Source organism: Chelonia mydas, chromosome 17 (assembly GCF_015237465.2).
Source record: "Chelonia mydas isolate rCheMyd1 chromosome 17, rCheMyd1.pri.v2, whole genome shotgun sequence".
In the NCBI taxonomy this organism is placed as follows: Eukaryota; Metazoa; Chordata; order Testudines; family Cheloniidae; genus Chelonia; species Chelonia mydas.
In genome coordinates this window covers 7846263-7870549 of record NC_051257.2, presented here as the reverse complement: position 1 = coordinate 7870549, position 24287 = coordinate 7846263, and the positions used below count along the sequence as shown (strand labels likewise).

At 41.4% G+C, this 24287-nt stretch overlaps 2 protein-coding genes across 7 annotated transcripts in view; one reads left to right on the top strand and one right to left on the bottom strand.

Annotated features, from left to right (window-relative positions):
- The first annotated feature begins 1325 nt into the window (after nt 1-1325).
- Nucleotides 1326-24287, top strand: part of ACACA (acetyl-CoA carboxylase alpha) — a 206454-nt gene continuing 183492 nt past the window's right edge. For 5 of the 6 annotated variants that reach the window (XM_043531245.1, XM_043531243.1, XM_043531247.1 and 2 more), the window contains exons 1-3: nt 1326-1460; nt 2095-2219; nt 20824-20933. The gene's annotated coding sequence lies outside the window, so the exon portion shown is untranslated. Of the gene's footprint in view, nt 1461-1566; nt 1584-2094; nt 2220-20823; nt 20934-24287 lie in introns of those variants that run through there. The other variant, XM_043531244.1, reaches the window with a different exon arrangement.
- Nucleotides 7601-18499, bottom strand: C17H17orf78 (chromosome 17 C17orf78 homolog). The gene is made up of 8 exons (XM_043531432.1): nt 18457-18499; nt 18079-18189; nt 16690-16773; nt 13786-14058; nt 12206-12316; nt 11548-11678; nt 10438-10577; nt 7601-8639 (listed from the first exon to the last, which is right to left on the bottom strand). Exons 1-8 carry the CDS (start codon nt 18497-18499, stop codon nt 8576-8578), a joined length of 957 nt encoding a protein of 318 aa, XP_043387367.1. The 3' UTR covers nt 7601-8575.

Below are 24287 nucleotides of genomic sequence, written 5' to 3'. Positions count from 1 at the left end.
TTTCTTCTAGGAGCATACTCATCACAGCTAAGTTAGTGGACATTATAGAACCGATAACTGCTTTTAAGAGCTGTGAGCTGGCTGGCTGTATATTCTCCCTTTTTCGTGCAACAGTACCAGGGCAACTATATTCCTGTCAGAAAAGAAAATAAGTAATTTAATTCGAGGATCTAAGTGCTTTACAAACATTAATTGATGCACCCTGCAATTAATTCGTTTACAGAGGTCAGTATGGTGGTAGTAGTATCTCCAACTTACTAATAAGGAAACTAAGGCCAAGGAAGTGAAGTGACTTGCCCAAAGTCACAGAGCAAACCAGTCATAAACCAGGGAGCAGAGTCCAGATTCTGTTCTAGCCATTAGATCACACTTCAGATCAAAATTCCCAGAAGAGAGCAGGACAGCAATCAAACTCACACTTCCCCAGAGTAAGTTACAATTTTGTTAGTAACAGAAACTTGTTACTTGAATCTATTTTAATTAAAACTGATTCCCCCCAAGAATCTATAATAATGTAAATTTCATTGTGTGAAAGATGTAAAATGTATCAGTACCAACAAACAAAAACACCCAATGGAGGATTGCAATAGAAATGTATGTTAGAATAGAGGGCTACTGAAATTAGGTATAGGATAAGGACCCTTTCAACTCTAGGCAAGTATGGGGAAGAGAAAGGGGGTACTCTAGTCCAGTGTTTCTCAACCTTTTCGATACTAGGGACCTGCTTGCTGCGTTCCTAAACTGGGCCAGGGAGATCTCAGGGACCAGGGCCATGGAGCAGTCGTTGAGAAACACTGCTTTAGTTTAGCACGATGAATATTATCCTCCTACTCCTTGTTCCAGAATAGGTGCAGTTCCTGGTAAAATGATCAGCAATGCAAAAGATAACAAGGTTGATATCAAGGCACTTCCAGGGCACTATCTTAGGGTTTTATAGGGCCGTCCATCACCATAGTATCTGACTGCCTGCCACCTAAAGTCAAAGTCCCTAGTGGTCTTCCTGGAGTTTCTGACCTCCATCCACCCCTCCAGAACCAAAGGGGACCCAACTACCTGAGCCCTCACCCCCAGAACCAATGGGACCCCCGAAGGCACCCCTAGGCTAGAGCCCCGCCCCCCAACAGACCCCGCCCCTGAGAGCCTTGCGGCTGTGGTTTACCTCAGCGCCCCCTAACGGAGCAAAGGGGGATGCGCGCCCCCGGCGGCGCGCGCTCCAACGGGCAGAGCGCGCATCTGGGGTAGGCGGGAACGCGCAACCACCCCCTGCCTGGACTCGGCCCCCCCTCCCCACTTGGTATCTCCCTGCTTCCCCCCGTAGCCACGTGGTCTCTCCCCCGGCTCCCGACCCGCTTTGCCCGCAGCCCTTCAACTCACGCCGGCTTCGCCCAGGCCCCGACCCCGACTCTACTCCACTCCCAGCGGCCGTCCCCACGTGCTCAGGCTCGGCGCGGCGGGAACGCGTACGTGCGCGCCCACGGGGCGGGAGGGGGCGAGGCCGCGGGCGCGCGCACGCCGCGCGTTTGTGGGTTTAGGGTCGCGCCCACGGGGTGTGGGGGGGAGGGAGTGTGAGTGTGTGTTGCAGGGTTCGTGTCTCATCGCGGGCGGAGGGGGAGGAGTTGGGGGGCGGGGGTTGGGGTCGCCCCGCCAGGGGGCGGAGGGGGAGGAGTTGGGGGGTCGCCCCGCCAGGGGGCGGAGGGGGAGAAGTTGGTGGGCGAGGGTTGGGGTCGCCCCGCCAGGGGGCGGAGGGGGAGAAGTTGGGGGGCGGGGGTTGGGGTCGCCCCGCCAGGGGGCGGAGGGGGAGGAGTTGGGGTCGCCCCGCCAGGGGGCGGAGGGGGAGGAGTTGGGAGGGGGCGCCCCGCCAGGGGGCGGAGGGGGAGGAGTTGGGGGGCGGGGGTTGGGGGCGCCCCGCCAGGGGGCGGAGGGGGAGGAGTTCGGGGGTCGCCCCGCCAGGGGGTGGAGGGGGAGGAGTTGTGGGGGTTGGGGAACGGAATTGTGGGGTTTGGGCCGCACCGCGAGTGTGTGGGGGGGAGTTGTGGGGTTTGGCATCATTGTGCTGAAGATTTGTTTGTTTTCTTTTTTTCTGTTTGTAAAAAGAAGACACTCTTTAGCCTGTATTTAGAAACAAATGCATGAAAGCCATCTGGAGGCTCCAAGGTCCATCTCTGGACTTTGGCAGCACCGTAGTTCCTGCAAAGCTGCAGAATAACGATCAATTATTGGTAAATATCTTCTTCTTGGCTATAGATTGTTTGGTAATAGAACTGCAGGTCTGGCCAGTCTCTCTTGCCCTGTGTGCAGCAGCCTTTGCAAGGCGTAATGTGTTCAGATTTACCTGCGTGTCTCCTCATTGGTAGGAGGACTCTTGCCATTTATATGAATTTGAAGGCTGTTGTTTTATTTATTTTTGCAATGTGCCTGTTTCAGTGAAACATTTAAATACTTGCCCTTTATTTAGTTTTTAATCTCCAATCACTCAAATAATTTACTCTTAATCCTGGTTTGCACATAAATTAGTTTTGCCAGGTCCTCAGATGCTAGGAAGTAAAATTAGAGCCATCTGAGGAACTGTCTGTAAAAATAGCAGACACCTGGTTTGTTATGTGGCAGTGTATTTATCCATGTTATAAAATAGGGCTAAGGTCCTATCTGCACTACACGTTGGCACAATTTTGGATCTGGGTTAGTATTCCGCTTTGTTGCACCCAGTTTATGTAACTGCCTATGTTTGAAGCATAAATGGGCATGCTGAGTCTCCTTACTGTTTTCCTTGTAGTATATGGAATTTAGTGATGGTAACCACTTGTTGAGTTGGATCTACAGTAGGGGTTTGCACCAGTGTAACTACAATGTGGTAGTCCTCATGTAGACAGGGCTCTAATTAACGAAGCTGACATTTAAATGGTCGCCCTTTGACTTCCTGCTAAACTGAGTTTACGTGTCTGAGAGCAAGTGTTTCACAGACCATCTGCACACTCTAGAAGATAGTACTGCATCAAATAACATTTGAGATGTTTTTCCCCAAATCATAAAGGCTAGAAACATTTTATATTACCAACATTAATCTCTACAGAATTGTATATTGCTTTAGGGGTCAGAGGAATACATGAAGCAGTCTGCATGCTAAAAAGAATGACAGGAAAGCTCAGATTTCAAAAGAGGGAAAGGAGCGCCCATAACGTTGGTGGTAAGAAGAAAGCAAGTTTGTTTTGTTTAAATCTTTCAAACAAAAAAAACAATGATCCTTTCCAAGACACTGTCCTAGACCTGTGTATCCTTGTGTAAGTGAAATAACAAAGAATTCAAGCTGTTTTCCATGGGTGGCAGAATGACTATTACCAATTTAGCTGCAAAATGACCAGTAATTCCTGCAAATATCTCATACACCGATGCATCACCCCTTCATGATAGACTCAGCCAGGACCCTCCCATAGGTAATCTAGAGAGGAGCCATGGAAAACTATTGAGAGTATTAGTCTTGGTACAGAAAAGGGTGTGTGGTAGAGAGTGAGAAAAGGCTCCATTAGAAGAGAAGGTAAGAAGGAACGTGAGGAATGAGACAGGCTATAGGATGATATGAAGGCGGATCTGTAGGTGGTAGGCAGTTATCCAAAGCTTTGAGATGAAGGTGAGGCATTGAGATTGTGGGTCATATTGTTCCTTCTCTCTGCTCAGCACAATTACTGCGTTTGTTGTTTGAAGCTGCTTCCTTTCACAATTTGTCTAGAAGTTCCACATAATGTATAATAAAACTCCATCTCCTGTCAGTGCCAAAATTTTCCCAAATGTGTTTTTAGAGCATTTATAGTTCATTTTCATAGTTGTATAATACAGTTCACGTAATGCACTTATTGCTAACCTCGGTTCTCTGGAACAAAATTTTTCCTGTTGTGATACTGCTAAGTTCAGTGGAGATATACCATGGAGGAATTTAATCTTCTCTTTTTGTAGCAGCCTATAAATAAGCTTCCTAAAATGATGAGATCATCTTTTCAGCTTCCCCATTCAGGATTGCTAAAGCAGTAGAGAGAAACTCTGGCATTCACTTTCCCTTGAGAAGGATTCCCAGGTTCCTCCCTGCACCTTCCCCACCCATCTGCACTCTAGAGACTGGTTGATCTTTTCCTGACTGCTTCCTAATGCTGGGTTTGTTGCATTCCAGTCATCTTTGTACTCACTTGGCAACTGTGTATCTGTGTTGGGTAGGAGGATGTTGGGGGCACCCAATCAGAGCGATTTGAATGGAGTTGGTGCATCTTGTTTTGGGCAGAAACCCCTGCGATTTAGAAGTGGCACTACTAAGACCCCCTGTTGAATATAGTTACACATACACCAGAAAGACTTCATAACTTATCGCTAAGCCTGACTTCTGCAGTGGCCGGTGTGTCTGGCTCGGGGCTGCCCGAGCCAGGCAGCCCCTTGGCCAGCAGCAGCAGTTTGGGTGTGGGACAGGGCTCAGGGCTGGGACAGAGGGTTTGGGTGGGGGGTAGTGCTTACCTCGGGTGCGGTGCGGGGGTTCTCTCCGGAAGCGGCTAGCATGTCCCTGCAGGCACTGCCCCCGCAGCCCCCATTGGCTGAATTCCCGGCCAATGGGAGCTACGGAGCTGGCGCTCGTGACGGGGGCAGTGCGCAGAGCCCCCCTGGCCTTCCCTCCCCCTAGGAGTTGGTGCAACTGCAGGGACATGCCGGCCGCTTCCATGGAGCCTGCCAGCACTGCCAACATCTACCCTCCCCCCAGCACCAGCAGGGGTCCTGGGCCGTGCGCCACCACCCACCTCACCCCCAGCACCAGCGGGGGTCCTGGGCTGCCCCGCAGCACTTGCAGTGCCCCTGGACCACCACCCCCAGAGCACCTGTGGCCCCCCCAGCCCAAGTTTTAGTTAGGGATACATAGGCCAAGCCATGGACAGGTCATGGGCTGTGAATTTTTGTTTACTGCCTGTGACATTTCCATGGCTTTTACTAAAAATACCTGCGACTAAAACGTAGCCTTACTTACGCCCATAACACGATGATATTGTAGTGTTGTGACGCCAGGACCACATTGGGAGCCTTTTCTGCAGCATCATTCTCTTCTGGGTCTTCGAGTATATTTTTGTTTATTGTGATTGCATCTGACACCAGAAGGTCTCTCAGAGATTAAGGCAAATTTGTGCAGATTATTTTTTTGTATGCATATACACATGTACATGATGCACTGATGGTTTAACTAATATTTCATGCCTTTCAAATACATTGTTAGATTCGAGTCATGCAATAAGCTCTGCAGGGAGGTCCACCTATTATCCATAAGATTGGGTATTGTAACCCTTAGTAATCGCCTCTTCCAGACAAGCCAAACCTCCTAAAAAACTTGTCATCACTGTTCAAATATGACATGGTTTTTGTACCTCTTTTGTGATGTTAATTTTGTTTGAAATTTTGTTTGTGCCGCTGTGGAGGATGCATGACACTGATTTAGAAAGACAGAATCTAGATTGCTTGGAGGAAATGTCCTGTTGTTCACAACTAGGCTAGAAGGCCGCTTTTATTCATTTTATGCAGATCTTTGGCATTTAATTATTTACAGGAGAACTTGAGATGAAAGCTGTTCTCGTCTTCAGATATCGCCTTCAGCAATTCATTTATGAAACGTGAAGCTTGCATCCGAGATGGGTGAACTGCGTACAGTTCAGAGATTCAGTTTGGGTTAACACCGGAAAGTTTGAATCCTTATCTGAACTGGAGATGGGCCCAATGTCAGAAGTTGAGTTCTGGATTTAGAACCTCCATACAGTTTGTACGGTTGGGGGAGGAGTTAGTTCTGGTGTTCTGGTTTGAGCCCATCTCTAATCCAAATCTCTTCTGAACTAATGGGGACTTTAAAACTTGGCTCGAAATCTTACAAGTATCATATTTCAGGCAGTATTTAGTTTCTCTTGGTGAGCAGGCCAGAACAAGATAGTGCAGTTACACATGAAAATGTGGTGAAAAAACCAGTTAACCAGTGTTTTGTTAAGTCAAAGATGATTTGTTTTGAGTGGTTTGGAGGCACAGCGGCACACTCAGCTAATAGAGTCCTTGTATTTTTCTGTAATTCTGTGTGAATGTAAAAATCTTTTTTTCTTTCATTTTAGCCTGTGCACTCTAAGTATAAAAGGCTCAATCCTTGGGGAAAGTAGTCTTGGTAAGAGTTTTTTTCTTTGAGTGCTTGCCCACTCCACCATATAAAGTATGTCTACACTGCAATCAGAGGCCTCGCTGCCATACATACAGACATACTCAAGTTAGCTTTGATCTAGTTAGCTTAAATAACAACAGCAGTGAAGCCATTGCAGCATGGGCTGGCCACGTGAGTAAACAGACAGGGTTCTGGATGGGCTTGTATAGCCTGGTGCTGTCATGGTTTCACTGCTATTATTTGAGCTCGTTAGATCAAAGCTAGCCCAGCTATGTCTACGTGTACTGTAGTCGGACCTCTGATTGCAGCATAGGTTTAGCCATAGTTAGCCACTATTGATCTCTGCAGAATAATAATCTCACACTTACTCTGATTACACTTTCAAGGTATTTCTGTATATTCACTAAGAGGTACAGTTATGCAAGTGTGTGGCTGTGAATTTTCAGTGTGACAGTTGATAAAAATCCTGTGTTACATAGTGATTAGACTATGATATTTACGTTGATAAATGGCAAGGTTTAATTGGAATAGAACGGGTTTACAGATACAGAGTTGTACAGAGCAAATGATGAAAACTGGATCAAAGTGTCTTTCTGTCCTTTTTGGTCATCAGTGTACCTAATTTCCTCATGCTTGGATTTAATAATAGAAACATAGTGCTTGCAGATTTCTAGGCTTGTGTTTTATGCAGAGCTTTGGAAAATTCAGCAGTTTGTGTGAACATTTTCTTCAGTTTAAATTTGTGTGGCATCTTCTGAGTTCTAGGTTCAAAAAACCTCATAGCAGAATTAATTTGAAACTGAGTTTCACCTAGTTTTGTGTTGAGGCTATGCAAAAAATTCAGTAAATCAGGCCAGATTTGGTGGGATTAGGTTCCTTTCAAATGAAGCTCAAAATAGGCTTCTAAGGGGCAGAAGGACTAATGCCTGACTTTTCCATTGGCTTTCATCTTGTATAGTAATTCATATCTGACAATATTTTAAACAGATTTTTTTACTCACTTTTCACAGACGTAAATTACTACACAAGGTGGTAGGCAGTGGAGACTCAGGTCCACTGGCTGTACAGATCCCTGAGGATAACTGGTGTATCTGTTCATATAAACACCCATGATTTTGTGTATGTGTGTGTACTGAACATGGGATAATACAATATCTAGATTTTTCAGCAATTTCATTTCACTGTTTCTATGCACACAGTATAAAGCAGTGACACTAGAGCTGGAGAACATCCATTTCTTGAGACATTTAAAGCAGATTGGACAAAGCAATGGAAACTATACTGCAGGGGAAAATCCTGTACTCATAGAGGGATGGACTAGATTGGACCTAATACAGCAGTTTTGTCTCTGACTTCTACAGATTTGGCTCCTTGAATCCATAACCTGGACTACATTTCTGGAACTTTAATGTCACTTTGTTCAGTTGGCCTGAAGGTCTTGTATACTCCATGGATCTGTGGAATTTTCAAGGGAAGTTGATGGTCTAGTTCCATGCAATGGGAGTTCAAGAATATGCACGCAGAAATCTGCCTGTAGAAATGTGGGGTTACCTTTTGATTTATCTTCCCTCAGAACCTGTGCTCCTTTTACAACAAATAACTGTCTGGCCTATGGTCTCATTTGGAAGCAACATTACAGTGTGAAGGTCCCAAATTAATTGAACTGCTAAACCATGGTATGATCCAGTTTATGACAAAATGAGGAACACAAGAAAATTAGTGGCACGGGATGCTTAAAATGGGGCAGAGTTGAACTTTGTTATTGCTAACCCAAATTCCTCATGCTTTGAAGATGCTGATGAAGGGAGCTTTTGATTGCTGACAACAAGCAAGAGTTTGTATATGTAAGGGCAGAATTTGGCCCTCAAGCTCAATGGACAGGGCATATATACTTTTAGTTGGTTCCCGTGTTAGATGCTTTTCTGAATAATCATTGTCTCGCATTTAAGTATAATCTGTCTAGATACAATCTTCAGTTTAGCAGATGTTAGTTGCTATGTGAACTCCAACTCCAATTAATCTATGGAAGACAGAGGGAGAATTTGCAATGTTGGTGAGACTTTTATTGCTTCTGTAAGTAGGTTTTTCCATTATCCCCTTTGTTCCTAATGGCCATAGTCTACTGCTGAAGTTAAAATGTGATTCCAGATAGTTCATGGAGGGAGTCAACACCAAGATGTGTTCCGAGCTGTTAGTTCCGTAAGGAGAGCCCCTAAAACAGGCTAATGTCACTCAGATGTAACCGTTCATTGTAATCTGTAATTGCTTGATTGTATCGTGTAAAATGCTGATGTTCTTGCTTCTCTGAACAATAAGAAGTGAGGAGAAAAATAATGCAGACTTCTGGGTAAAGCAAAAACCTGTGCTTGGATAAAACAGAAAGTTGTGTTTTCTCTTGCAGCTTGCAGTTTTTCAGAACTAAGTCTCATGAATGGCAATGATCTTGGCTGCTTTGGTCCAAGGTGCTTGATAAGAAGCTCCTCTCTGGGGAATGAAGGGGAATATTTCAGTATTACTAAATTTAGCAGCCCTGCTCCTAAAATCTGACCTGTGTAATGGTCGTCTTGTTTTTTCAGGCCAATAATTTAGTATAACCTCTTCTGGCTTCAATTTGAAGTAGACTGTAGTGGGGGATGGTGGCTCTTGGGGTTGGAAATGGTAGACACAGCCTTTTGCCTCTAGCCTCTCTGTTTGAATGTATACCATGGTGATTGTGGCCAAAAGTTACTGCCTGATGGCTGTTCAGTAGCCTGTGTGAAATGAGTCTAAAGGGTCTCAATCCAATTCCCAACGCTCTTAGAGCAATCATGCTTTTCGCCAAGCAACTTCACTCCCACTAGAGCCAAGTGAATGATTTGTAATGAATAAAGTATTCATATTTTGCCACTTTCTGTTCAGAACTTTTCACAGATGGCATTTTTCATTTGTTTGGAATTATTTGCCAAATTTCTACAATAAATTTTTAGCCTGTAGCTTGTTCCCAATTAATTCATTGCAAATATTTAATATTTTAGGTTTTCTGATTGGACACACATGTCACATGGTATTATTTCTGTTCTCTGACTGGTTGAGAGTAAATCTTAAAATCAGATTTCTAATGTGAATGCTCAGTTATAAATCTGAAATTTGCTTTCTGCAAAAATTTACAGCATATGCTCAAAACTTGTATGTACAAACAATCCTGCTAATAAATTAATTTTCTAGGATAATTTGCAGAAAACAAACGTACCAGGAGCATGAAGCAAATTAAACATTATTGAACAAATATTTGGTGACTGTTTTATTTTGCGGTATTCACCATACTCTAAATACTGTAGAGACTCAGTTTAATTGGAATTTCAATTGGCATACTAAAAAGAAAAGGAGTACTTGTGGCACCTTAGAGACTAACCAGTTTATTTGAGCATGAGCTTTCGTGAGCTACAGCTCACTTCATCGGATGCATACTGTTATGCTTTGAAACTATTTGGGCCATTCATTTTACTTCGCTATATCCAAGTCTGGTATGAATGGCTCCCTCTGTATTCAGGATAAAACCCATAGCATTCTGTTCCATTAGAACATAAAAACGGCTATACTGGGTCAGAGCAAAGGTCCATCTAGTCCAGTATCCTGTCTTCCGACAGTGGCCATTGATACACAAGATATATGACTGGTCTATGCACAGAACCATTCAATTATGTGAAATCTTTATGCTAATGTTCAATTGAAAACTAAACTGTGCCGAGTCCTTGCTGATGTTCTTTGCTTTGAATCTGTCAGCTTTTAATTGCTGCTTAATATACATTTCAAAGATCTGTGAAATGGAGTTTTACATTGTACTTCCTAAACTATTCCCTATTTAATACAGTGCTGTTATTTGTCCTTTCTTCTAAATAGTTTCTTTGACAGTATAGGCTTTTTCCTCCAAAGATCTCAAATCACTTTACAAACACTAAATCTCACAGTATCACTGGGAGGTGAGTATTACAACTATGTCATAGAGAAATAAATGGCCACTCGTTGAGGTTAAGTAACTTGGCCCAGGTCACACAGCGAGTAGGTTTCTGAGGTGGCATTAGAACACTGCTGTCCTGAATCCTCCAGGCCCTTTTTCTAAAAATTGGATACCCACCTCCTTTTGTTGTTCATTTAACAGGGCAGGAAAAAAAAAGATTAAATCATTTAATCTTGAAAAGACACCCTCATAACACACTTTCAGACCTATGGTGCCATTCACTTTTATTGAGGGAGATCTGTATTGTTAAATGAAATATTGTTACTGAACTACATTTAAAAACTTGTGTGGTTCCCTTTTTTTGTGACCTACCATGGCAGATCCTTCGGCTGATACAGAATTTGGGTTTTCTGTGCGTTCTTCTCCTTGTCTTTTACATTTCTGAATACAGTTGCATAGCAGGCTCCAGCTAGGGCATGGGCACTCGGAAAAGAAGGAGAAGCCATTAGAAAGTTGGAAAGACGCTACCAGCCCAAAATACCAAGAATTTGAAGCTAGTAAAATGATGGTTTTTCATTTCTAGGGAGACTAACCTGAATTTTGACTGAAGTATGCACTTCAGAGTGTGAGAGGAAGTAACAATGTCTTTTTAAAAAAAGAAATTAAAAAAAAAAATTCACATTGACCATCTCAGCTTCCAGTGTGTTCTACCCCAGACATCTCCAGCATGGCATATGCCCTCTTGGGGCGTCTTTAAATAATGAAATCTAGGGCCTACAAAACTTCAGAGTCCACGGTAACCTGCCTTTTCTTGAAAGTCTTTTCTGTTCTCCCCTCTTGTACCTTTAGAAAATGCTTGACTACTCCTATCCTGAAGTCAAGAGGGTTGCTTTTGATTGATGTCACTTTAGAAGGCTGCAAGACTGTTTCCTCCTCATTTTGATCTAAATGCAACCCCCCACCCCCACCTCCCTTAGTACTGTTCGTGTGTGTGCTGGCTTGGAGCGCAAGTGATTGGGACCAAGAGTCAAACCTAAGTTTCCCATGATCCACAATAAAGCCTTAAAAGACAGGGTATCGATGATTCCATCTGGTACAAAATCCCAAGGTTGCAGGTGTGCACTGGGATTGTATACCCTAGTAGCAATAGGCAAAATATGTCATTGTAGGTAGTCATACTAAGGGTGAGGAATTGCTCGTTTTGGCAGAGTTTGAATTAGGTCATAAGACCTCTCACTGGAGAAGTGGTTACCCCAGTGCATCACAAAGATTAGCAAATCTTTTAAAGGCATGATCTCACAGAATTTATCTTTGTGTCTGTCCTTGAGGCTTCTTAAACTCAGAACCCTGCTTGTTTTATTATAATAATGAAATGAACTTAAATCATATTTAGCTATTGATAAAATATCAGTTGCAAATTGTCATAAAGAGCTATTGTGCTCAGCAAACTTACTGGGAAGGGAACTTCAAATATAACAAACACAATGAAGGCTAGTGCACAGGGTAGCAGGACACATACGATTACTGCTTTGGCATAGATGCTTTGTCTGTGTCTTAGTCTGAGCAGCATGTCTTCACTTATACCTGTGATTAGAAAGGGAGAAAAATCATTCTCTCTGAAGTAGATGAAATACAGTACAGAAGACAGCATGTTCCCTGTTGGTAGTTTGAGGATTTCTTCATCTTTAGGATGGTAACGCAGTACAGCCAAACCTGAGAGAACGTTTCATTAACACTTAAGGATGTCCACAAGACTATGTGAATATATCAATCTAGAAAGCCTCTATGAAACCTTTTAGAACTCTGCCTGGTTTATGCTTGGTTGAGAGATAGGAGCAAGAACATAATTTCCCATGAGAGAGGTAGTGCCCAAATTTTGCTTACCAATACAAATATGCAAGTTTGCAGAACAAAGAGGGGTTGTGTGAATTTCAGAAAACCACCTGGCCCAATATTTTTCAGATACCACAGTTAGTCTTTGTGAAAACTTGTAAGATTTGTGTGTGTGGAATCTAAAAACCATCTTCCTTCTCCCATCCTTACATATCCTGCTACTCTTGGTTGCTGAGTATCACAGTGCTGACTATACAGAGAAAACTTCTTACTGCTACCTGAGTTGCTGTTCTGTTGGTGTACAGCTGTGGCGTGCAGTTGCTCTGCAAAAATTTCCGGCTCAGACAGCTTTGCATTAAAAATGCAATTTGATATCCCCACCAGAAACACTGTGAAAAGAATGAGATGTTTAAAACCAGTGAAGACTTTTTTTATTTATTTAAACCAATTAGGGAACAAAAGCAACTCAAGACTAGAGTAAACTAAGCAGGGGCTTAGTTGCCAACAACTGGTAGAATATTAGGCAGTTTGCAACAGAGTACTAGTAACTTGCAATGTTATCATGTTAGACATGATAATATAGTGAGTGAGATGTCTTTGCCAATGTTCCTTCATTTGAGAATTTCTATTCTGAAGTCCAAGACTGTTTGTAAACTGTTACTGTACAGTCCCTGCAATAACCATATCTTACTCGTTGCTTTGTAAAACACTTTTGGGATACACAGTGTATGAAAGTTGCTCCGTAAAACTGAATTAGTTTCTGAATTGGGCTTATAACAGTGTTAAAGGGAGGGACATAAGGTAGAGCATGGATATTCTAATATGTTTGGGCCCCATGCTTATTGATTGGCCAAAACTTTGGAAGCCTTTTGATCCACAACAGTTTAAATTGTTATGCAAAGTTGGGTCATCAGTGTAAAGCAAAGCCTTAGCTTTTAGCTAAACTGTGGGCATAATGTAAGGAGTGTCATCAATCTCAATATGGTTGACACTTTGATCCTGTTGACACTGTAATTCCAGCCATCTTGAGGGACCATGTTACAGCACGGTAGAGTGCTGACATGATTAGACACAGATTTTTGCAGTGCAGTTGAGTGTTTACTGTGTTTTAGACGTATTGCTGAATTATGCAACAAACTTGGGCTTTTGCAGGGCTGTAGTGCAATTTGGGGTCACAGTTAAAACATGACGCTGTCCCATCTGCACTGTCCTGTTTAACTGTCTGAGGACTACTGCATTGCAACAGAATTCCCAAATTCTGTAGGAATTAGTGTAGCTGGCACCTTTACAAAGAAAACCAACTAATTTTGCATATGTGGTTTGATACAGAATGAGCTTTCTAAAGTCTACTGGAAGATCCGTGGAACAAAGGGGAAAAACAAACAGCCTGCAATTCACTCTTCTGTGCTGAATATTCTATGTTTGATTTTCTTTTCATTTTCCTAAAAGAGCTGGATTATTGTATGATGAATAGTAATCACAGTTATATATGGTAATCAGGTCTTCTGCTGCTGAAATCCAGGAGGAATATTTCTTTCCTGAAGTGTTCAGTATTGCACAATTAAGTGGTTTTCCATTTCCATATCTTAGCTATATAAATAGCTATATGTATTGGAAAATAAAACTCCCTACAGTAGTTGTCCACAAAACTATGTCTAACAATACTGTTACTCAGTGTTTGGATCGTTACTTCATAATACTGCAGTTTTTTTTAACAAATATATCAATATAGATATTTTGCTTTCATAAACACTTTTGTTGCTGGCAACGTATCAACTGCTTGTGGACAAAGCCTAAGACTGCATTTTTTACATACGTAACGGGAATATGCTATAATGAACAAAGATTTGTTTTTTACCTTTGCCTGTAAGGTTAAATTCAGTCTGAAAACTTTGTTTATGATCTGCTAATAAGAGACAGCTGTGGGCAGTAGAAGCACTCTCATCTGGATCAGTGATGTCTTTCAGGCTTTGGAGGGTGTATGTAACGTTTGGCTTGTTTGTGAAAACACTGTACATCTTCTCTGAGTAAAGGAGATTTACTTGTATGGGGCTGTGCAGACCAGAGCATTGCAAAGTGGCGACTGTATGGTTTCTGTTTAGCTCCCCTTTTGTCACTGCTTTTTCAGACTCTGGAGACAGGAAAGCAAAAATATAACTACTAGGAAGTCCTTGTCCTAAATTGTAAATCATTTCTTTTGTACAAGATTCAGGCCATCAAGATTAGTCATGAACATTGTGGTACCGCACAAGAGACACATAACTGTTAATATTACAGTGAGGAAAAAATGACCAGATTTTTGGTTCGTGTGTGTAAGTAATTCCCCAGGGTTCTTTTCAAGAGCTAACTTCTGTTCTTTTAAAATACCACAAAAATGCTTTTTTAATGTAATTGCCCATTTTGTCTAACATTGTAGTTATATTTTTGTGATAACTGTGCTGCCCGTGACTGCATGCAGTATTCAAGGTATGGGTGTACCATGGATTTATCTAGTAGCATGACATTTTCTGTCTTATTTATCCCTTTCCTAATGGTTCATAACATTGTTAGCTTTTTTGACTGCCGCTGCATGTTGAGTGGATGTTTTCAGACAACTATTTACAATGACTCCAAGATCTCTCTTAAGTGGTAACCGCTTATTTAGACCCCATCATTTTGTATGCGTAGTTGGGGTTATGTTTTCCAAAGTATGTTACTTTGCACTTATCAGCATTGAATTTCATATGCCATTGTGTTCCCCAGTCACCCAGTTTTGTGAGATCCTTTTGTAACTCTTCATAGTCAGGTTTGGACTTAACTATCTTGAGTAATTTTGTATCATCTGCGAACTTTGCCAACTCACTATTTATTCCTTTTTCTAGATGCCAGTACATTCCTTGGGGGACTCCGCCGTTTATTTCTTTCTCTTGTGAAAACTGTTTATTCCTACCCTTTGTTTCCTATCTTTTAACAAATTATTGATCCATGTGAGGACCTTCCCTTTTATCCCATGGTTGCCTGCTTTGCTTAAAAGCCTTTGGTGAGAGACCTTGTCAAAGGCTTTCTGGAAGGGCAAGTACACTATATCCACTAGATCTCCCTTGTCTGCATGTTTGTTGACGTCCTCAAAGAATTGTAATAGATTGTGGAGGCATGATTTCCCTTTACAAAAGATGTGTTGACTATTCCCCAACATACCTTGTTCTTCTATGTGTCTGGTAATTCTGTTCTTCACTATAGTTTCAACCAATTTGCATGGTACTGAAATCACGCCTGTAATTGCCAGGATCAGCTCCGGAATCTTTCTTAAAAATTGGTGTCACATTAGCTCTCCACCAGTCATCTGGTACAGAGGCTGATTTAAGCAATAGTTTACATACCGTTAGTAGTGCCGCAATTTCATATTTGAATTCCTTCAAACTCTTGGGTGAATACCATCTGGTTCTGGTGACTTATTACTATTTAATTTATCAGTTTGTTCCAAAAGTCTCTCTTAACACCTCGGTCTGGGACAGTTCCCCAGGTTTCTCACCTCTGCATCCCATACTGAGAAGACGTACACCCAGTCAATATGAGGATCGTTGAAATCCTACATATTGCATTTTCCACCTTTGTAGCCTCTCTAACGTCCTTGAGCATTTCACAGTCACCATCGCCATCCTGCTCAGGTGGTCAGTAGTATATTTCTACTGCTATACTCTTATTGTTCAAGCATGGCATTTCTGTCCATTAAAGTTCTTTGACTCGATGCTTTCTTTCATATATAGTGCCACCCCCCCTCCAGCTTGACCTACTCTATGACTATATATTTTGTACCCTGATAATACTGTGTCCCATCAGTTAACCTCATTCCAACAAGTTTCTGGGATGGCTATTATATCAATACCCCCGTTAAAACCAGGGACCCAACTTAGTATTCAGATTTCTAGCATTTGTATATAGGCACTTGCAAATTTTGTCAATATTCTGCTGCTTGCCTTCATGTGTTACATTTAAATGGGACTATTACGTTTGACTGTTCCTCACAAGCTCTTACCTGTACTTTACCAACTTCTTTCCTATCCTTTTGACAAGTGTAGCCCGTAGTGCTGGCTTGCCTGCTTGCCTTCTTTAAATTACAGGTTTCAGAGTAACTGCCACAAGTACTCCTTTTCTTTAAATTAACCGCTAAGGGATGTCTCTGCCTGAACCATGTACTCCTCCACAGCAGTTGTCTTTTTCCCTACCCCGTTGTTTAAAAAAAAATCCTCTACAACCTTTTTTAATTTTACATGTCAGTGATTGGGTTCTTTGTGGTTTAGATGGAGCCCATCCTTCCTGAATAAGCTCCTCCTTTCCCAAGAGGTTCCCTAGTTCCTAATAAACCTGAAACCTTCCTCTCTATACCATCGTCTTATCTACGCATTGAGACCCTGCAGTTCTGCCTGTCTTTCTGGCCTTGTGTGTGAAACTGGAAGCATTTCAGAAAATGCTACTGTGGAGGTCCTAGACTTCACTCTCTTATCTAGCAGTCTAAATTTGGACTCCAGGACCTCTCTCCTACCTTTCCCTATGCCAGTGGTACCTACATGTACCATGACCACTGGCTGGTCTCCAGCACTGCACATAAGTCTGTCTAGATGTCTCTTGAGATCTGCAATCTTCGCACCAGGCAGGCAATTTACCATGTGATTCTCCCAATCATAACAAACTATGTATCTATATTTCTAATAAATGAATCCCCCTTTGCTCTTACCTTGCTCTTCTAACTGGAGTTCCCTCCCCACTTCCTTTGCTTCCCTACCTTGCAGTAAGATGTTCATGCTTCTTGTGCTTTCAGATAGTACTTCTGAAGAATTTTCCACACGACAGTCATAATCTCTGAGGTCTGAGTGGAATGGACATGACAGATTACTAGACTAATCATGTGCACAATTTCCTTCTTACCTCTCTTTGTGGATTTTAAAAATTTTTAAACGCAACTCCCCTCTTCATTTTTCACGGCTACTTTAATAGCAACTAGAGTTGCTCTGATTAATAAAGTCTAGATTATGACTTAAACTTGCAGTGAATTTTGGGGGTGGGGGAGAAGAGTGTGGATCTGGGGTCTTGGATCAGCATATTGTAGAAGTGGAAGTGAGTTAAAATTTATATCCAGCGCTGAACTTTCCCCAAACTTCCTATGTGTATGTGTTCAGAGCCAAGAGTTTGGTTTGAGCTCTAACATACGCACCATTCCCAAAATATTTTACAATGTTAAAGATCATAAAAGTGTGAAACCAACATACACCCACCACTGTGAGTGAATAAAATTAAAAACCAAGAGAGAACACTGATACTGTCAGCAGAGTTATTTGCTATGCTTGGTTTTAAGATTGCTTGTATTGTAGTTTAGTTACCATCACTGTTAATCCAAGGGAACTGAACTGTGCTAGAAGTGCAAATCGATAGTAATATAAAAGATCATTAGTGACCCCTTTCTAAAAGAGTAGGGGTGTGTTGCCACATTTATATTTCAGTTCTGTCCAGCCAAATTCCTGCTGTAGCTTAAATTGGGTAGAGGTATTCTTTCTTGTTTTTTTGCATAAGTCTGAGGCTGTAAGCAAGTGTACAGGAAGAATTTTGTTCACACAAATAGTTATCAATTCATTGGCACAGAGGTAATATGGTGGCTGGCAACTTTGAAATACCTTAGGTGGAGGGGTCAGCCTTGAAATGGTATGTTAAACAAGAAATATCCCTTCTGCCTATTGTTAGTGACTCAGTGAGGGAAGTTGAAAGCTCTTACAGCACTATTTGAAAGCATAAGGAGATAACTAGTGCATGCTATCTTTATATATATATATATATATTTTAAAAAAAAAAAGGTGGGGGGGTGGAGGGTGTAATGGTCAAAATAATGATACTGCTGAGAGTAGAACTGCTATTGTATATTGCCTATATGTGGCCAGCTTATTTGTGAATAGGCTTTAGAAAGTTTTTGAGATGCCTTGAGTATGGGAGGTGGTATGGCAATCCAAATTCTACAGATTTTTTTTCTCATTCCTTTTTAAAAAGCTTTTAATAAGTGACATTTTCAGAGCAGTACCTAAACATTAACTAACAAACGTAATTTATAAATGACGTGTCTGTGTCCCCGGTATACTTTTTGTTCTGTTAGAATTCTGCAAACAGTTAAAAACAGTCCGCTTACCTTTTGGGCTGAGGCTGTAGTATATAAACAGTAAACTAAACACCAATATTGTGTCCATAATGCTGACATGAATACAATATTCGTGATCATGAAATCCTTTCACTCTTATTTCTTTCACTCATAAATCCTGTGCGGTTGCATTGGTTGGTAAAGGTCTCAAATTAGTATTGTAACGGCACCGATTCCTGTTTGAAACTCACTAAGTTTGAATATTGATTAGTGATAAGGAGAGTTAAAAATGAGACTGTTTAGTCATTGCAGTTTGATCCATTTCTAGATTGGTAATTGCTCTGATCCAGTTAATAGAGGTGCAGGATTTGCTTACTGTTTGACCTGAATAAACTTTATCTATGGATATAATTTCCCCTCAGTGCATACGGCTTGTATGAGGCTCAGTGTACCACATAAGGATAAGCCCCATGTTAAGCATTTGAATGGGTGTAACTGGTAAATAGGAACTTTGCCACACCTGGGTGAATTTCACTGCCCTAAACAAGATAATTTAGCTGCCTGAGTAGACTGAGAGGAAGTCTTTCACTTGCCTGATACATGCTAGATTCTATTCTGTTCTGTTTATGTTCTTATACTGTGCTCATCACCATAGTATCCAAGGACCTTCTAGAATTAGGAGATTAAACAAGATGACTAGTGTTGATCAACAGTTTATTGGGCCAGCAGGTATTGCAGGATTAACTGGATGCTGTTGACTAAAACTTGACCCCCAAACTGAGACGAGTGTATTTACAAGTGTAAAAGTGAGCTTTTGAGTAATGTAAAGTGTAGAGTCTTTATTTAGATTTGTGAAAATATAAGGAGTGCACTCTCACACATTCTGTGTCTCCCCTGACAATTAACTTAAAAACAGAGTAAGCAAAATGTAGGGTTGCTGCTGGTTCTCAAAGTATAGCAATAGCTAAATACACCATGTAGCCTAGATAAAATAAAATAAATATCACATCCTCCCTCAAATAAAACTTCTTTCCCCAAAAGGTCTTTTAAAAGGATGAGCCTTATAGCATGCCCTAAAGGTCAGTTGAGTTGGGCCATTTTGGACCAAGGGCAGGATGAGTGCATTCCACAAGAAAAGGGCTCTCTGTAGAATGCCCTGCCAGCAGCCCCCTCTCTTTTATAATTTAAGGGTATGTTATGAGTGCTGTAGGAATCTCCGCTGTGACAGTGTCACATGGGGGAAAAAAGGCATCTCTCAGAAAAGCAGGTCATTTATGGTTTTTTAGGTCGATACCAAGACCTTAAACTCTCCCCAGTAATCCACACAGAGCCAGTGCAGATTATGAAACATTAGTGCAATATGCTCACAGTAGGATTAACAAGTGGGCTGCCACATTCTACACTAGCTTTAGTTTCTGGATGGATTTGAGGAGGAACCCTAACCAAAGTGCAGTGTAGTAATCTCTAGTCTGAAGATGGCAAAGCTATGAATTGCAGTGATATAGCCTACATCAGAAGGAAAAAGTTTCACTTTCTTAGCCAAATGGAAAAAAAAACAGTGTCTTGGTTACCATGGAACGCTGACCATCTGGCAATAACTGTGAGTCTAACCAGAATGCTAGGTTGCTACCTTTACCAGTAAGCTAGGTAACCCCGGATGTGCTAACAGCTCAATTGTTAGAAACCAGAATTTTCTATTTCTGACACAAGGTGGCGCTTTTCAGCTAAAATTTCTCCTTTTTCAAAGCCCAAATTTCCACCTACTGTTTAATTGGATTGTAGGATGAAGGATACTATATTTTTAATGAATCTAAGATTAAACCTTGCTTTTCAAATGACTTGTGTTCTAGAGACCCAAGCTAGCTTTGTTGTAAGTATTGATACAGTCAGAGGGGTTTTATTATTTTTAAGGTAGTGGGAAAAGCATGTACAGCAGCAATAATAATAATGAATACTTTGCTCTTATAGAGCATAGTTCATCCATAGATCTCCTAGTGATTTATAAAGGAGGCTATCATCCCCATAGGAGAGTTTTAAAGTGGTGTGAGGAGGTATGTTTCCAAAATTTGAGATGTACGTTGGGAAGGAACAATTTTTAAAAAGTTTGGGCCAGATACTTCTCTGTGCTCCAGTTTCATGTTTCGCTCCATTTTCACACTAGCCATGTTTTTAATGGGATGATTTCAAGATAAAAATCATATTAAAAGTTCCAAATCCCTCCCTGTGTTACTAGTCAAATCTTCAGGAGTGATGGTTTAAAATGTATTTTCAAAATCTAATTTCCATTTCACCATTTCAGCACTCTGCTTTTTCCTGTGCCACAGTGGCTAGTGATGCTACCGTACAATGAGATGTTTATATGAAAAGAGCCCTGAGTGGGCTAAATATTACTGTACTACTGCTGGTTAGTTTCACTTTCTTATTAGTACTGCTGTTTGCATCACAACACAGCAAAACAAAGTTGACATAAACAGACTAGTTCTGCTTTTAAATAAACAAAAATCTCTTTAAGAACTTAAAAGCAATAAACACACATGGATAGGCTTAAAATGACAAATACCCTGTTAAACAGAGTGATCTGATGATTGTATTACTGCATAACATTTTTCTAAACAAAAAGATAAGCTCAGTGTAAGTTTTATTTCTGAGATTTACACAACAAATTTTTGTAAACCTATTAAAACTTTCTAAATAAACAGTTATTAAAAATGACAAAACTCTTTTAAAGCAAAATAATATAAAACCCTTTCCTTTTTTACTTACCTTCCCGGACCTGAATTCTGTGTTCTCTGCCAGAATTGAGGGCATCAAGAACACTTCAGACCTCTTGTGCTCCCTTGCCACTGAGGTGGCTGTCGTCAGCTGCTGTGGGAGAGACTTGGAACCCTGAACTTGGATCGCTGCAGGTAATAAAACTTTCAGTTTACTTTTCAAAATGTTTTTACTTGCACTTTTAAGACTACACATTTTTAAGTAAAAAAAAAAAAATGCATTGATTGCTTTTTCCATGTGCATAGTAAGTTCAGTGCATATATTTATAAGACTAATCAGAACTATTCTATCATGAAGAGTGATGATAAATTCTCAGTGTGATAGAGAATCAAAAAGAAAAATGGATACAAACTCTTAAGTCATTTGCATCCCTAGTTATGGTTAAGGTGAAATCATGTTTAAAAGATGGTCACAAACGAAAACCTCTAATCAGAACACTTGGTGATTTACAGAGAAGTTTGTACCGGAACTTTGTGCCTCATGCCTGTGCCTGATAATATTACAGAGGCCTATCTGATACTTTGTGGCTCTATTATAAAACGTGTTATGACTTTCCAGATTTTGAATCTTTAACAGCTTCATAATTGTCAGCTCTTCCTCACCTCTCCAGTCTAAAACAGATTGAAATGTAGGGCCCGGTCCTGCTCCCAGCTCAATCAGTGGCAAAACTCATCATTCTCATGGGTGCAGGATTGGGATCATAGTGGCTAGTAACAATTGATAGCGTGTGCCTTCCAGTTCAATAGAATATTCCTTCTAAATCAATTACTACGATTCTCCCAAATTGTATTTAACATTACACAGTATTCTGCTAGCTTCTGCTCCCATTGATGGTAAAGGAAGTTTGCCACTGACTACAGTGGAAACAAGAGCAGACACTTATAATAAGATATTTAACACAGGGTTTTATTTTATAAATGTATTTAAAGTTAAATAACAGTATTTTGGGTAATTCACTTGACCTCTGTATGCCTTATTTTTCCCCATCTGTAAAATGGGGTATTAAAAGTGCTAGGAGATCCATGGATAAAAAAGCCTTAGGTAAATGTTAAGTGTTGTTATAATAATAATAATTAAAATCTTGCTTCCAAGCTGAGTCTGAAGCTTGGCCAAGGCTGACATTATTACTGTTTGTCAGTTAACACTTTTCCAGCCTGCATTTTACTATGAAATCCTCATTCCATTATTTTCTAGAGTTGCTACAGGGTCTAAATATGTGTGGCAATCGCCCTTCCAGCAGCATTGAAATAGTGTTAAGTGGTTGAATGGATAAAATGGGCAGGGCAGACACAATGCAGGTTTTAGCATGACCAAAGGGCTCAGTACATTTGAAAAGATTTACCAACCGCCTGTTGTAATCTGTTTCTTTTTTTTTTTTTAATTTAGGTAAATTTGGAAATAAACCTGGTCTGTTAAGCAATTCAACAACTTTTCTGTCTACTGTCTCTAAGGTCCCTGGGGCCCCTTCCGTGACTAAAGCAACCTGAATCATTCAAGTTTTGTATGTAATTAGATATAGCAATTTAGGACACAGTCATATGGGGTGCTGAGTGCACTTAACTTTTACTTGCTTCAGTGTGAGTTGGGAGTGCTCAGCCTCTCAGAGGATTAGGCTGTTACACACTAATCTTTCTCAATTGTCAGATACATTGGTACAATAAGTGACATTACGAATATCCATCACATGTGGTTCATTCTCTTTCTCATCCTCTCGACGGGGGAAATTGTGGGTTCTAAATAAATGTATATGTACACTGTGCTTTGTGTTTATATTACACATGGCAAGACTGAAGAACTGCACCATGCACTTGGAACAAAAGGTGGTGACGTTTGTAACAATCATTTGTTCCTGTGGGAGTTCATTCTACAGTTGAGCTAGCCATGAGAAAGCTGTCTCCCACACAGACAAGCTTTAAATGGGCAGTGTACATTTCAGTGGACGAGTGGAATTGTCAACCACAGTCCACATCCTGGAGTTTCAGGCAAATCTTCAGGCAACTTGGGTCTAAGCCATTGAACACCTTGAAAATAATGCTTGACACCTTGAATTTGACATGGTATTTTGTGAGAAGCTAGTGTAGGAGCTGAGGACAGATTTGATGGGCCTTAGCTGTTGTTACAAGGAGTGTGTGCATACAAACACCAACCATCTAGGATATGTCTGGAAATTCCATATGTTTGAGGCTCTGTAACTTTGTTAATAATACTTATTATTAGGGAGTGGTGACAATGTGTCCCGTTGAGTGAAAAGTAAATTTGAATTTGGGAAACTGTTCTGCGGCTGACATTGCGGGGTTTTTTTATGATATTTTTAAGAGACTTCTGTTCCATTTGAAGATTTTTGTTTTCAGGGAGAGTGGGGAAGTATCCCTTTTTTCCTGTTCATAAATGAACCATGAATATAGGGTTTTTATTGTTTTTTATGAATTTGTGCTTTTATTCCCTTTGACTTTAATATTTTGTCTGGACTTCTTTAAGTCCCTGGTTTGTTTGAAGACTGGTTGCTCTGAGTAACTGTGGCTGTTCAAGACATAGGATTAGTCACCTGAGTCAGATTATATTATTTCTTCCTCTGACTGGATGATTTAAATTTTATAAAGAGAAGGGATGCCTTTTTCTGTTCAAACGTTTGTAATCTGTCTAATCTATTGTGCATTTAATAAAATGATGTTATCAAAATTGCTGTGTGTCATTCTGGTGCAAGTACCAACAAGTACTTGCAAGACTATTTTGTGGTGCTTTTGGCACACATTCTTGAAAATAGTCTTGCACAGGCAAAGAGAAGAGTAAGAGAATAAAAGGGAGTGTAATTATGGCAGATTTTATTCACAGCAATATTCTCAAATATTTTTGCTCTTGTATTTGCCCACCTGTCTTCCCATCCTGTTAAATAATTGCTTGTGAATGACCTAAGGAACAAATTCCCTCCGGTGCCCCAAATGTCATTTAGTTATATTTCACAGGTGGTGCTGATACGTGCCAAAGCCTTTGGGGGTGTCGGAGTGTATGGCACGGCCTGGGGGAGAATGTGTAGTATCTGGAACTGCCCCTTTACAGAGAAAACCCCTGGAGGTGGGGGCCAATGAGTAGGTGCAGACTCCCTGCTTTCTGATAAGAGGGCATGGGACTCGCCAGGTTCTGACAAATGAGTCAGCCCACCCCACCCCCGTTGCCCGCTGTGCTACCAGGGTTGTACCCATCCTGAATTTAACAGGATCATCCCTCCTTTTTTTAAAAAAAATTGCCCCCCTGGCTGGACCATCCCCCGAGAATCAGGCCCGGGCAGCGTCCTCCTGTGGGCCTGGTATCGGTGTATGCGAGGTGATCCCCCTCGTCGCCTCCCTCCCTGCTGCGCCCGCCTTTGTCCCGCAGCCGCAAGCCCCCCTCCGGCCGCCAAGGGGTTAACAGCGGCGGCCGCAGGTCCGGGCCACCAGAGGACACCGCGCCGGCGCCGCCCTCTGCCGCCGGAGCCAGTGGCGGAGCGGCCC